The 15,847-nt window shown below is 42.3% G+C and overlaps 1 protein-coding gene across 1 annotated transcript in view; it reads left to right on the top strand.

Moving 5' to 3' along the window:
• Nucleotides 1-15,847, top strand: part of ATP10B (ATPase phospholipid transporting 10B (putative)) — a 398,242-nt gene that overhangs the window by 249,669 nt on the left and 132,726 nt on the right. The window contains exons 3-4 of the mRNA XM_088475032.1: nt 11,745-12,010; nt 15,346-15,540. Coding sequence (XP_088331158.1) covers nt 11,760-12,010; nt 15,346-15,540 — 446 coding nt within the window. The 5' untranslated portion in view covers nt 11,745-11,759. The remainder of the gene's footprint in view (nt 1-11,744; nt 12,011-15,345; nt 15,541-15,847) is intronic.

Raw genomic sequence — 15,847 nt, 5'->3', positions numbered from 1 at the left:
CAATTGTTATAATTTCTTATCACTGCTTATTGTGGCCATAAGAAATTATCACCCAAATGCAAGTACAGGAACTCTAATAGGAGTCCATCCCTGCGACGTGTAAAGCTGGGTACAAAAATGTGATAAACGATATATCACTCAGTGCATCTGTCCGTATGTACGACGCCGTCCACAGACCTATATCACATCGGCCCTGCAGCAGTTGCCGATAGATCTATCTGGCTGCAGGGACCGGCGCCAACGCTGACATCACAGCTGAGAGGGCAAACTTAAATACCCGCCCAGTTGTGGTGTCAGGCTAGACATATCGTGGGTGCCTACCAAGATCGGCCGCTTGGTCTGTGGGTCTCTCTGCGCAGTGCGTTCCCAGCTAAAGCAATCACTTTACTTCCGGGGTTGGACAACAGCTGCGCTTGTGTGCTTGTGCGAGAGGCTCTCCCTTACCTTTCCGAATGTTGTACTTCTATTTTGTGAGCCAAAGAACTTGGTTACTCTTAATCACCACATTCTATAATGTGTCTTTCAGTTTATTACACTGCACAGCAATGAAAAAAAATTTTCCAATGTGAAAATAGTTACTTCTAATTGATTTCAGCATGCAAAGAATTAATATGACATTTAAAACTGTTAGCTCTGAGTTCCGAGATATAGCCCATTTATGACGATGTAGGGGTATTCCTAGTGAAGTGGGCAGAATGGAGAGAATCTTACCAGCAATCTGCGTTCCGCGCAGAGGGGGCGGGGCCTAATGACCCAATTAAATGAATCCGTTATTTGTCCCCTCCCCTATTCAAATATATGCGATTCACGGGATTACCCACACAAGATAACTGTGGTGCACTGAGTGACAAGCATAGTGAGCGATTCCACCAAGACATTTCAGCAATGGAACAAAGATATCAGGGCAGGTAAATCACTACTGTTGGGCAGTGACAAGAGATGCCCCAGAAGAGGAGTACAAGCGACAAGCAAAGAGAAAGCACCCCCATGAATAGGCCACTATATTAGATAGCACTTTCCTATGCTGTATGTTTGTTTCGTTTTGTGTTCTTATTTGTGATTGATAGAAAATAAAGAACAGTTGTTTTAATTCAATCAAGAAAATATCAGATTATTTTAAAATAGCTTTTCACTATGACTATATTACTAATATACATACAGTATAGTGCAAGTAGTGTAGCTCAAAAAATAGAGCTAGTAAAAACATTCTGAAGTCATTTTAGTTTTTATTGACCTCAAATTAGTAATGTATGACTATTTTTATAAAGGAAACAAATTAAAAGTATTAATTTGTTGTGCAGTGTTTTCAAAACCCCAAGTACAATCCTTTTTCAGTCACTAATAATCCCCAGCACTTTGACTTTTAGGTGTGCATATTTTTTATATTCCCCAAACTAGCAGGGTGGAAGCTGTCCTGGAGACAGGATCACGGCCAGTCTTAAGCATGGAACAAATTAATGAAGCATTCGCTGCACAGCTGAGATGCCGGTTACAGGTACTCCCTGACCTCGAGGGAGAGTTGGCAAGTATGCGGTATGGATTGTTGTTCTGCAGTAGCTTCATCTTGCAGGAAGCTGCAGAGTAATATGATCATCTCTCGGTTGATTGCTAATAAACTCCACACACCCAGCGTCTTGGCACGTCAGCAGTGAGTGTCACTTTTCACAGCGTGTGTCATATGCCCACATGGAAAGCCTCCCAATGAAAAAATGTCAGTGAGCCAAATGTATTACAAGTGGCCATCACGCACGGGTATAATTGTTTTCCTATATTCTATGCACTGCTTGTGTCAGTATGCAATTTATAGTATTCTCAATCCATGTTCATTGCAAATATGCTTATAATTAGGGTCATCACGTGAGATAATGGAGACCCATAGCACAATGTCTGGGTGTGTTTCTATGTGTGGAGCGGAGCACTACCCCTGCATCGGTTATAATAGTGGAAGGTGCAATGTCTTTTATATACAAATCATGGACAGCAAGTTGTCCATTATTTCCTATTAAAATCAAAAGTCTTTTGGCTCTTTTATCAGAATGGTGAGAAGTCCTATAATTTGTTACCATATTATTATTATTTATGATTATTATCCTTTATTTATATGGCACCACAAATGTTCCGCAGCGCCTTACATAGTACATAAAACTAATAAGTGAACAAGAAACAAGTAACTTACAGTACATTACAGCAGGGCCGTAGCTAGGGTAGTGCGGCCGGTGCCATCGCACAGGGCACCACAGGTCAGGGGGCGCTGTTTGGGCCTGTCAAATTTCTGTTTATTATCATTCTTGCTTGTAGCATCCCCAGCATCTCCTGGCCTTCCCTATCTCTTCCCTAGCCCTTCTCCTTGAAGCCATGGCCTTTTTTGGCTGCATTATGTCCCTTTGAAAAATGAAGGGGGCGCCAATGTTCTTTCTGGCACAGGGCACCAAAATGTCTAGTTACGGCTCTGTTACAGTGCAAGACAAGACACGATTTATATACATTGCTGCAATAGCGATTAAAGCGGTCACAATAAGCAGCAGAGAGTTGGCAGGCACATGTTAGGTGCCCTAATGAGGAGTAAGGAGTAGAAGAAAGTGTAGGGAGAAGCACATGAGGGAAGAGGACCCTGCTCGTGAGAGCTTACATTCTAAAGGGGAGGGGTAGACAGACAGGCGTGACACAGAAGGGGAAGATAGGCTAGGAAAGAGCATGAAGTGGGTTAGGATGAGAGCTGGAAGGCCTTGATGAAGTAGTGGGTCTTAAGAGCCCGTTTGAAGATATGTAGAGAGGTGGAGAGTCTGAGAGGGAGAGCATTCCAAAGGTAGGGAGCAGCACGGGCAAAATCTTGAATGCGGGAGTGGGAGGAAGTAATCAGTTGGCAAGAGAAGTGTAAGAGAAATGTGTGTGGGAGAGGATGTGGTGAGGGCTTTGTAGGCGAGTGTAAGAACCTTGAATTGGCATCTGAAGGGGAAGGGGAGCCAGTTAGGGCTTGAAGGAGAGAATAACAACCAAAAGACTTCACAAATGCTCGTTACTGATACTGTCATGTCTAAACTAAGGGGATGCAATCTGCACCTGAAACAGAAATGGAATATTAAAAAGAACAAGTCATTGGTGCGTCACTAAACAATTACTAATATATAATATAAGACACAAGAAAAGTGCTATGAAAAATAAGTCTCTTGCGCTCTTTTAGCGATGTGATATAACAGCAATAATAAAGTGACATACACTACAGTATGTCCTGCAAAATATAAGACGTTTTCTCTTCTCTCACCTAGTGCATCAGGTTTTCATCCTCTTGACGCCATAGAGACTGAGTTCACCAAAGTCACCAATGATCTCTCTACCAGATCTAAGGGCTACTTCTCCTCCTTCATGCGCCTAGACAACTCTGCCATTTCCGACACAGTGGGCCAACGTCTTAAAGACACCTATCACTCCATTGGCTTTTGTGGAACAGTCTTCGATTGACTTCCTACCTTCTTTTTTTTGAACTCCAGCTCCTCCTGCCCTATCCTACTCTCCCTCTATCCATTGTGGTTTTATAATGTTTAGTATTTGGCTCTTTGCTTATTGCAGTGCTTCCCTTGGAGAATTAACATCTTTGCTCTCCAGTACATTTTTTTTTATGATAATAGCACCCAAATCTACCTCTCCTTCCCTTCTCTTCTCTTTCTTGTTTGCCCACCTGTCATCTTCTCTTTGATGTCCCAAAGTACTCTTCCCTATCTCTATATCTATTTTTATCCAGAACTCCCAGATATCTCTCTGTGGACCGTGCTATGCTGTCATCTGACCCTTTTTTCCTCTACCTGGTTGACATCCGTGACTCCTACCCCTCGTCATATACAGTCCTTTTACCAGTCTCTTCCGCATCAAAGATATTAACAAATCTTTTCATCCAGTCTCTTCCTACTTGGCTACTGCAGACTCTCTCCCACCTGTCTTTCCCCACTTCAATCCAATCCTCAGGTCCAAAGAAAGATGAAAATGTCTTCCCCATTGCTTCACATCTATCTGCTCTGCCAATCTCACAACTTGCTTCCTATTCCCTACAGAATGCAATTTAAACTTCTCACCACCACGTACAATGCCCTCAGACCTCCATCCGCCATTACATCTCAGGTCTCCATTTACTTCACATTCCCTATCGTTGTATCCACTCTGCTAATGGATAGCGCTTCAACTCTGATTACCGCTTGACAAACCCGCTTCCTAGACTTCTGCCTAGTTTCCAGGCTTGTGGAATACATTGCCATGTGCAGTCAGACTCTCCTCCATCCCTCAGTCAGTGAACTGAGCATTTATTAAAAACCCAGCAGTTCATCAGAGCCTCCATTTAGTCTTTCATTTAACTCCACCCTAGCTGGCCCAGCCTCCCTCTGCCACATTGTCTGTGTCCACCCCATCTTATGTCCGGTCCACCTGGTCCCTGATCCACATTGCAAAATTAGATTGACAGATAAGGGATATGACTGGTGAGATGGACACAGTCTGACACTTTTAATGTTTTTCCATTTTCTGTGTTGAGAGGTAAATATATACATTGTATTCTAATTAAATAGATGTGCTTAATGAATCCTACAGTAACCTTTAGACTAATCAAGAGTATTAGTTCATTAGTTCTTCAATATTTCATTTCTGTACAGAAAAAAACCATGATCTTACTTTTTCATAGCATGACTGCAGAATCTAACACTGAATGGCGAGAAGTATTGCAAGTCTTGCTTAGGCTTACATAAATTATCGCTAGTTTTGCTAAGTGATTCTCCGTAAAGGTGTTAGTTAGCAGCAGTGTCATATAACAACAAAGTAATATAAATACTAACTGTGTTTGAACAACCTCTGTAATGTTGATTTTCCTATCACAGAAAGTTTGTTGCCCGAACATAATCAGCCAGCTAGTGGGTAGTTTGTACTGATGGTTAATATGACTATTTCCCATATATAGCTTTGTAAAGCAAAACCGATGAGACCAGCAGTGTACTGTACTTATGGTGCTTTATCTTCCATTAAAAGAAAGTAGTGTCACTTGTGTCTGTTGGCATATAATCCTGATGGCAGGCAGTGATGGGACTCTCAACCAGGTGTAGGGCAAAGGATGGTGGCTTTGGTTTGGCAGTGCCAGTGTCCAATAGTGCAGTAAAGAGAAGACTTTACATTCCATACCTTGATAAATCTGACAGAATAGCAGCCCTCACAGAAACTTATGGGGGATGCTTTGTGGTTGGAAATGGAAGGACTGCAGCAGATGTCAGAGAGGTCTGTTTCGGTTTCTCCTTCTTAAATCCCCCCCCCACCCCACCCCGGGAAAATGCCTATTTCTAGGGGATATCCCGCAAATATTCTGTAATAAATATGCTCCTTAGTACTGTATGTACCGTGTTTTCACAGACATGTATGGGGCTTTCACATATGGTCTATCCATACTCTGTGTATACAATATATATGTCTTTATTACTGCTTAGCCGCAGCTATTTTTGGATTGTTGATATCAGACATGTAGTGCAGTAATGAGAGGATATCTGAAGAACACACTGTTGTCATAGAGACTGTTTTAAACTCTATGCTATAACTGTATAGTTGAAGTTTAACACTGACTAAGTTTCCGGGGGAATGTGGAAAATAGGTAAAGAAAAAAAAATGTTGGGAGACAGAAGAAAGTGTTAGTAAGTTAAAGTGGGCTGAGACATTGAGTAAGAAATGTGTTAACTACTTGATTTGTCAACTGCTTGAGGGGTCTATTTACTAAGCAGTGTTAGGAGACAGAGTGAAAAGTGATAAGGTGCCAGCCAATCAGCTCCTAACTGTCATTTTTCAAACACAGCCTGCGAGATGACAGTTGGGAGCTGATTGGCTGGCACCTCATCACTTTCCACTCTGTCTCCTAACACTGCTTAGTAAATAGACCCCTCGTGTCTTAATCATCCTCAGCTCTGCAGAGCAATTGGTTAATATGACATGCTTGCCAATTCCACACAGGTAATTATTACTGGTGGCGATTATCATCGTGCCATCAAGGCTTCAATTTACTCAGGGGCACCCAAATACAAAATAGTTGAGTCCTCTCTTTAAAATGTTAGGTCTCTTATTAGTTATTGTGACTATAATACCTTGCCCTGCAGAAAAACATTACATTTTCAACATAGGAGGGTTGGAGGAATTGTTTGAAAATGTAATTTTTGAGAACGATCCAAATACTTTACTGCGTCTTAAGTAAAAAGACACCCACTGCCAGCTTCTCTGATCCACTGCCGCATCTGAAGACGCAACCAACGGATCAATTGTGTGACCATCAGATATATATGTAACCCCCAGGTTACTGATGTCGTCGATGAAGTCATGTTGCCGGGGCCAGTGACGCTGCATCCAAGGACACATCCGATGGCTTCAGTACACTCATAAAATGAGTCAGACTGCCCCCAACTGCCAGCAGTATGTCAATTATGCTGCAGCTTTTGCGGTTCTGCGAGTGACATTGCAGAAACAGGTCTGCACATGCGCTGTGCGCTCCTGCGCATATCTGCAAACATCGGAGATGTTCGGGAATATCTAGGGAAGTCTGGCCCAGAGTGCAACTGTATGAGGAAAAAAAACAGTATTAAAAAAAGAGAGAACACACCATGATAATAACCTTTCTTAAATAAATAAATAAGCACTCCCCTGATCTCCTTCATTCTTCACTTTATTATTCACTTGGATAGCGATACTCTTTGTTCCATATAAAACATCTTGGGGTCCTGGACAAAAAAAAGAAAAGAACATAGATCACACACTACTACCTCTAATTAGGTGCCAGCAGCTGTTCCATGCTCTGACCAATCAGAGCATTGCAAAAATGTCAGTGTTCACCTAACTTTTCACTTGTGCCTTTTTCATTTGTCCCAATAGCATAAAAAAGATAAAATAAAGAAACATAATTATATTGTTACAAACTTTTTTTTTCTTTTTTTGCATATGCAATGAAATCATCGTCTTTAAATAATAACAATTCCACAAACATGTTATATATTCTTAGTCATAGCCATTCTAAGGCTAATTATAGACATTCATCTGCTCATTTTTCTGTGGTAAAGTTCGTTGTTGATTTGCATAGGTCAGTGATCCCTTAATTATATCTGAAATGGTACATTAATGTGCAGAATGCAAGAGGATACACTGCTGTGTATATTAAATCCACCATGACATCAGGTGTATTCACTGCACAATAAATCACAGAATAACATAAGACAACTGGGTAAAACCATAACGATAATATTAGACGACAAAAAGGACATAACATTATTTAAAAGCTCAGGTGTCGCAAATGTTATATTATGGAGTAATAATACATTAAGCTTTCTGTCATCATATAGGACAGTTTCATTCTGTTACAGATAACTGAGAATATTCAAATTGATGACAGAAGTTTTTCATAATCTTGTGTATTTAGATTGGGGGAAATTTCAGCTTCCATGTAACTATTCTTCCAGAATATATAGTGGGTGGCTAATGCAGAGATAGTGAAACTTGGCGATTATTGCCATTCGCATTGTGGACATGGAAATAATTGTACATATTCACTTATATACGCATCTCTGCAGGTGGACTGCCCTTATCAATGGGCTTGGTTTCATTATCATCGGTGTTCACTTGGATCATCCCTATAATAGGTGCTAATAATCAATCTGAAAATAGGCGTATTTACACACACGCAACACTCTGTGCAGGCTGCAATTCCTGCAACATGCTCTCTGTAAACTTAGCCTACATGAGAATGCTCTATTACAACACAGTTATACCCATTCAATCGCAAGTGGCCATGTGTATATATTGGGTTTCGGGGCATGTGCAGAGCATAGAGATACTTTCTACAAATGGGCTTGAATTGAGCTGGGCACCAGCATATTTAACCAATCTGGTTTCGTTTCTATTTTTCAAAGCTCATTTGTGGACCTATAACTAAGACTTCCAGTGCAAATTTAGTTTTTTAAATTAAATTTTCTTAAAGAACAGATTTTTATTTTTTTTATCTTAACGATTAATTAAAATTTTATTTTTGAGCAATACACCAAAAGCTTAATGTGACCACTACTAAACAGAAGGCTGCGAGCAGTGTATAACAGATTTATATAATAATAGCAGTAGAGGAGGACCCATCGGGTGGTGAGTATGCAGCCAATGGGGAGGGGGCAGAGAGCCAGACAGCAGGGCGGGATGGGTGGAGGAGCAGACAGAGGGGGTGGGATGCAGCAGGAGTGGGACTGAGCTGAGCAGTGAGGGGATGGGGGGGGCTGGAGGTTGTGGGCTGCCTTGACGGTAGTGGATAGATCCCCTTCTGTAGATGTACCTTGATGTCAACAGTTACCGTAAAGTCCTGTCACAGCAATGAGCATTCCCTAATGACAAGCATGGAGAAGTCATCCCTTCACCAGACAAGTCTTTACAGATATGCACATGGGTGTGCTGGCTCGCCTGGAAAACTATTGTGTGTGTGTGTGTGAAAATCGGGAGCAATAGAATAACGCGTGATTTAATTATTTATTTATTTTTTTAGTCTAAAAAATAGAAAAAAAAAATCATGTTTTTTTTTTTTCTTTTCTTCAGATTAACGCTCCTAACTGAATATGCACCTATGGAGTTGATATATCAAGCAGTGAAGTGTGGAGAAGTTGCCCATAGCAACCCTTCAGCTTCTACCTATCATTTTATAGAATGTATTTGTTCATTTCAACCCCAAAGCTGATTGGTTGCCATGGGCAACTTCACCACTTCTCCACTCTTTTCAATGCTTGATGCATTAACGACTTAAGCCTTCAGTTGCACTAAAATGGAAAGTTGATGTGAGGTCAACTTACAGTATTAATAACTTGTATATACAACAGCATGATACAAGTTGTTCAAGTGATTCGCAGTGTGGTGCCCTAGCACTGTTTTTAATAGTAGATTTTTAATTAAATCAATTAAAAGTTAGTACCTGTACAAAGCAAAAACAATATGGCTTTCTACCTGCTGAGTTTGCCACATTGATGTTCATTGTCGTCTGCACATATTTGCATATTTTGGGGGTGTTCTCCCAGATTTGGCAACCTCTCGGATCCTGCTTCTCTTGTGTAATGGGCAGGGCCTTGAAGGGTGCATATCGATTCGTCCTCAGATCCTGACTGCCCTATGCCTGGACATGATTTGTGGTGTTGCGCAGCGTTATTCGGGGCCTGATTATGCAAATTATGGCTCCACCCCCCATGCTGGGTTGGTCCAAAAAAAAAGCAATAAAGCAAAGAATAGCTGAAATTGAGACATTCAAATGTGTTTGTAGGTGTATGTTTCTAAAACTGGCGTTCAGCTGCTGCTAGGGTCGTGAGTCACAGCAAGCTGCAGACTATAAACCAACCACAGCCTGCCTGTGTGACGTCAGTGGAGTTGATGGTGTTGCCTGCTTGTTTGCAATGCACATGTGCGGCCATTTAGCCTCACAGGCAGCTGTACAACCGCGTTCAAATCTGGAAGTAGAGGGTTCATAATATGTGGCGATTAGAAATTAGAAAATTTCAGGAAATTGTTGCAGTTAATAAATATGTTTTACAATGTATGTTTTGTTTTTGTGGGGGTTATAATATAATATTGTTGTAAAAGCTGCACTGTAGGGAACATGGGAGGAGGGGGCAGGAGCTTAATGTGTATAAGACCAGAATAAATCAGCATTTTGAATAATACAGTAGGTAAATGGCAAAATTATTCCTGAGATAAAGCGACAATAGAAACTCCACTTGAAACATGACAATATTGTAGAGCTATACTGTACTTTTCTAAAGCGAAACGGTTGTATAATTGTCTATGGTTTGGGATTTAAATTTTTTCAAAAACATTAGTCACATTAAAATCAGGAAAAAGGGACATTGTGGAGTTAACAATGAGCACATTCACTTGGCCACCCGGATTATTATTTCTTGCAGTAAATGACAGGGCGGTAAATCCTTTGAAAACATCTTTGAGTTCGGTTATATTTAGCATCTTTGTTCTCTATCCTTCACTTTCAAGAGTTTGTCTCAAAGTTTTAAAAACCTCATCTTTTAGAACATTGAATTAAAGTACAGGCCTCTAAAATGTACCCTACTTATTCCAATAACAGCGCTGAATAACTCTGTGCCCTTGTTTCATACCCAATGTTGCACTAAGATAGCAAAGTCTTCCATCCAGATACAAAAAGGCCTATTGTATGAAGGAGCATTGTTTAAACAGGGACTGTTGCAGGACAAAACGGTGTCCAGTGCTAGCCTAGCTCCCTGAACATGTGACGCCATGACATCACAATGAGGGGCGGGACCAAGGAGAGGCTGAGCTCACGGAGCATCCTAGGGACACTCTGGACAGCTCTGCAATAACTGGACACTGGGTCCAGGGAGAGAAGCTGATCGCCTGGAATGTACTGAGGATGTTCTAAGCTGCATGTTAAATACAGGTGTCACCGGGCAGCGAGTGTGCTTGTCCCCAGGACATGTGCCCTGGGCTGCGGCATTGCTCACACATCCATAGCTATGGCCCTAATTAGAAGTGACCTCTTAAAATACTTTTTACTATTTCATTACACCGAAGTGGTCACTAACCACCGTAGAGCAAATGGTCAGCACCCAATCAGACATCGGAACAAGTTTAATAAGTAACCCCTAGTCCTATTTACTGTGGATTGTATAAGAGAAATTCTACCTGGATCGGGATGCATAATGCGGAACCTGGAACGATGGAGGAGGTGCCCCTTAAGGGCTGTGCAGGGATGACTAGTGGTGGAAAATGTGTAATGATCTCCTGCCTTGAGATTCAACTGTCCCGCCTTGGCTTTCTCCCTTCTTGCCTCCCTCTGGGGTCTGTTTATAATCAGCGGTTCAGCGGTTGCGTTCTGTATGGCAGCGATATAAAACACAGTTTGCTGATTTATCAACCTGGGGCTCCTTTGTTTTGCTGCAGTGATAGTAATGCTGATTTCACTTTGTGCAAACCAGAAGATTCGTCTTTCTTTTAAATGTGAAAATATAATGCCATATATTTTGAAAGAGGAGCATAAATAAATTCTGATCATATTTTAATGAAACCATTTTCTCACTATAACATACATCAGTTGTCAAGGGATGCAGTTGATATGCCGGCGGACAGAATGCCAGTAGTCGAAATACCGACGCCGATATCCTGTCACTCAGCATAATGCAAACGCCAGTAGCCTGATGGATGTCAGGATACCAGCATCGCCATCACAACAGTCGGAAGCCCGGACGGCGGCATGTATGCGTGCTTAGCCGGGGAAGGGGGGGCTTTAGGATTAGGCACCCCTGGGGTGAGGTTAGGGTTAGGCACACCATAGCCGGGTTAGGTTTAGGGTGCGGGAAGGGGGGAGGCTAGGGTTAGACACCACTAAGGGAGGGTTAGGCTACTTATCACCCTTAGTCGGGATCTTCACCATTCGGCCTTTCACTGTCTGTATTTGTACCGGTGACTCGCCGGCATCTCATACCGGTTCCATTGTCAAAATACATTTTTGTCCTGTTTAATTTTACTTTTTAATTTTTTTTGCAGATTTTTTGTTTTGTTTCCATTTTTTTTTTTGCCCTTGGTGCAAGTTCATCCTTTTCTTCTATATTATTCACAGATCCATTTTATTTCCATTCTTAATATTCTTTCTTTTAAGTATTCTAATTGCAAAACCTTAAAGTTATATGGCAGTTAAACTTAGATAATTTCTAATGCTTTATAAAATACCTATATAAACCGTTTATAATTTTCAGATCAAAGTTTTATCCATGGATTCAAGTTTCTACCGTTGGAAGCGAGTTTTACAAAAAGATTCCTCAGAAAGGACACCCCTTCTGCGATCCAATAGGAAAAGTCCAACGTATAACTTGAACGAGCAACGAGTGGTCTTTGCCAATAACAAGAAATGGGAAGAAGACTGCAAAAAAATTTCCAAGTTTTATGTCGGGAACAAAATTCAAACTACAAAATATACTATTTTAACATTTCTGCCCAAAAACTTATTTGAGCAGTTTTACAGGTAAGAATAACCACTCACTAACGTAAAGACACGTTATTGTCATGGTTGCACTTGTGTTTGTCCCCGTCACTTTTGATTAGCCAGTGGAAGATGAGGAGGGGGGCGGAGAATGTGTAGTGCAAGACAAGTATACTGTGAGTTGTGGGAGCAGATGGGCGGAGAAAGAGGTGGAACAGATGGGAAATGGAAGACATACACATAAAGGGGCATGACAGAGATAGGTACAACTAAAGGGAGAACAGGTATACATACAGTTTGGAGACAGACACTAACACAAAAATGATGACAGACACACGGAGGGGGGAACAGAAACACAGACAGAGTATGAGATAAACATGGGAGTGGGGTGAGTGGAGCTTGATGGGCAGCACAGCCTGCCTCACAGCACTGAGGTTGTGGGTTTGATTCCTACTACGGCCCTATCTGTGTTGAGTTTGTATATTCTCCTTGTGCTTGCGTGGGTTTCCTCCAGGTGCTCCAATTTCCTCCCACATCCCAAAAATATACTGGTAGGCTAATTGGCTCCCAACAAAAAATTAACCCCTAGTGTGCATGTGTGTGAGCATGTGGTAAGGAATATAGGCCCTCATTCAGAGCCGTACGCTCTGAGCAGAGCGCACGCTCTGAATGAGGGCCGGGCTCCATTTTCATGGAGCGTCCTCCTGGACGCTCGTATAGCTGTGGGTCACCACCCACAGGCTATACGAGCGTGCTTTGTGATGGCCGCGATGGTCGAGACCATCGCGACCATCGAAATTGCGAGCCGGAGCCTGCGGTTGAGGTTTTCAACCGCAAGCTCCGGAGTGATTTTGGCTCTATCAGAGCCAAAATCACTCCCACTGACATCACTAGTGATGTCAGTGGGCCGACTTCTGACGGGAGGCGTTCCCGTGGGAACGCCCCCGGCACGCCCACCAAAGGGGGCGTGCTGTCAATCAACATTGACAGCACGCCCCCTTTGATCGGACACAACGAGCGAAGGACTTTCCTTCGCTCGTCGCGTCTGGCGCATGCGCACGACGGAGCTCCCTCCGTCGTGCGCATGCTCAGTCCATAACATCGACCCACTTGCGAGCGGACAGCCGCTCGCGAGTGGGTCTGAATCAGGCCCATAGATTGTAAGCTGGACAAATATTCTCTGTAAAGCGCTGCAGAATATGTGTGCACTATATAAATATCTGATGATAATAATAATAATGGGAGTGGAGTGAATGGAGACCGGGGTGGGCAGAAGAGGAGTGGAAAGTCTATTCCCATTGACCTTCTGCAGGAAGCTCGGGAGAAAGCTGTGTAAATTGGAGGAGGAGGGGGAAGTGAAAAAGATGCTGGCCCAAATAACTTGAGGTGCTACCAGAGCATCTGCGGCTCCCCAAAGTGTGCACTGTGGCACAGAGATTGGGAAGCGTACACTTCCCTGCTTCCCCCTCCTTCCCATGACTACTCCACTGACTTTCAGTAGATATTCTCCTTACTTCACCTGCACAATAATCCTTACTTGCAAGTGACACTTTAATGCCTCTGGCACAGTTTTAAGCATGGCAATCACAGCAATATTATAAGGATTACATGCAGGGTGCAGGTCTTCCACAAATGAACAAGTCACTGATCGTACATATAATCAGTCTACAGTGGATTCCAGATCAGAAGTTCTTGAACCTCATCTCTCATCTACGGGAGACTCTCACAGTTCTCACCATCACATCCAACAGTTACTCTCTTCTCCAAATACCACTATGCATAGACTTCCTTATACAAATGTCTGCAGCTTCAGGGTTTCATTCTTACCTAGCAGCAACTGACGCTTAGCGTTCGGGGGTCTTTCACATGGGGGGGTGGGATGCATCCAGCATCGCGTTTTGGATGTAATGCATCCCGCCAATCATTGCATGATCCTATTGGATCCCTCTTGGGGAAGTCTCCCATAAGCCCATAGGCTTCTATTAGGCATTGCCTATCGGGTCCAAGCTCTGGAAGGCTTTGCTATCTGGAGTTTGGGGCATATGGAAAATGCGGTTAAGCCCCGAAAAATGTCTGGATGCAGCAGCCTCCCCTTCCTATATGGGGTCACTGTACTCTTCTCTCTGTCACCATAAATGATGCCCACACATTTTTATTAACCCTATTAGAAATCATTTAACATTGACAATGTATTGTACTTGATAAAGGTTTATTAATCTAATCACCCATTAATTTGCCCCCTAATATATTCAGTAAATAATACCCCCCCACACACACATATAAAATAACTACAGTACTAAGGTGTTTTCCACCTTATTCAATGATTGCTCACATAATAAATGTAATGTTCCTCCCCAGCTCCAAATTGGCCGGATAGTGGTAATAACCAGCATTTCCAGCTCTCTCTGTTACCACCACCTCATTGGTTTTTTGGCGATTTAAAATACAGCCGGTTGGTGAATATGGTTCTTTCTACAGTGTTCTTTCATGTGAATAATTGAGAATGTGAATTTGTAATGTGGCGTTCTTGTGGTGGTTTTGCCTTTGGCAAATCTGGTGGTTTCAAAATCGCAGGGAAAAAAAACCCAAAAAAGTGATTTTGATAAACCGCCCTTTAGTAAATTTCCCAGTGTTCAAAAGAGAAAAGCCGCTAAAGGTGGGTACACACCTAGCAGATAGATCTGTAGATAATGATCGTTCATATACACTGAGCGATCATCATCTTCCAGCCAGCCGCGAGTCCACCCCCTCCCCGCCGCTGCATGTGTATGGATGATCGGCTGATTGCCCGTCACACTTGCCGATAGACAGATATATCTGCAGTTATATCTGTCCAACTGCTGTGCAGCACAGCCGACGCAATACAGTATGTCTGTGAACAACGTCGTTCAGACATATCGCTGGTACACACTGGCCGACGGGCACCAGATATATTGGACAATCAATTGATTTCACCAGTAGATCTGTCAGTGTGTACCCAGCTTAACACAGACTCTAAATAAACTTTACAGAATGGATTGTTAAAAAAAAGTAAATAATTTTAAGTACTGTACCCAAAACAAAACCAAAATCGACGCAAAAAAAAATTGTGCTCAAAGCGTAGTATAAGTAATCATTCATTTGTGAGACCCGAGAGAAACGGCTGCATAAATCAGCCCCTAGGAGAGGGGACGCCCTGGGTAAGGTGACATTAGCCAGGAGTGCCACTTTAGCCATACTGAATGAATGTACTGCAAATATAGGTCATTGTCATTCTATTTAAGACTATATTTTTATGTAGTATACGAAGCCAAAATGGATTAAATGTGGACACATTTATTATATACACGTTTTTAAAAATAGCAATTGTTTACGGTTTTCTCCTTGCTCTCTCGCAGGTCTGCAAATCTATATTTTCTATTCCTTGCTATATTGAACTGGATGCCAGAAATTGAGGTGTTTCATAAGGAGATAACAATGGTTCCCTTGGTCATAGTGCTGCTTGTTATTGCAGTTAAGGATGGCGTGGAAGATTTTAAAAGATATCGCAATGATCGAAAGACCAACTTGAGGAAAACAAGTGTATATAACAAGTAAGAGTTGTGTAATGAATTAGCGGTTATATGTTTTGCAATTACCAAACTTTCATTACAGTATGTTTACTCTGTGCTACATTACAGGGATCCGTGTAATGCATTACAGTGGATGTGATGCATTACATGAACCTGACGGGAGGAAGAGCATTAGGGGCAGTGGCGTATCTATAATGGGTGCAGTGTATGCGGGGCACATGGGCCCACAGGTCCAGGGGGGCCCCTCGCCGCACACACTGCACCCATTTTTTTTATTATTTTTTTTAAACTTACCTGTCCGTGGTCCCGCGTCGGGTCTCAGCGCGGC

This window comes from Taudactylus pleione, unplaced genomic scaffold (assembly GCF_031769625.1).
Source record: "Taudactylus pleione unplaced genomic scaffold, aTauple2 ptg000161l, whole genome shotgun sequence".
NCBI lineage: Eukaryota > Metazoa > Chordata > Amphibia > Anura > Myobatrachidae > Taudactylus > Taudactylus pleione.
Note: the sequence above shows the minus strand (reverse complement) of the source record. Positions and strands in the feature narration are given on the sequence as shown.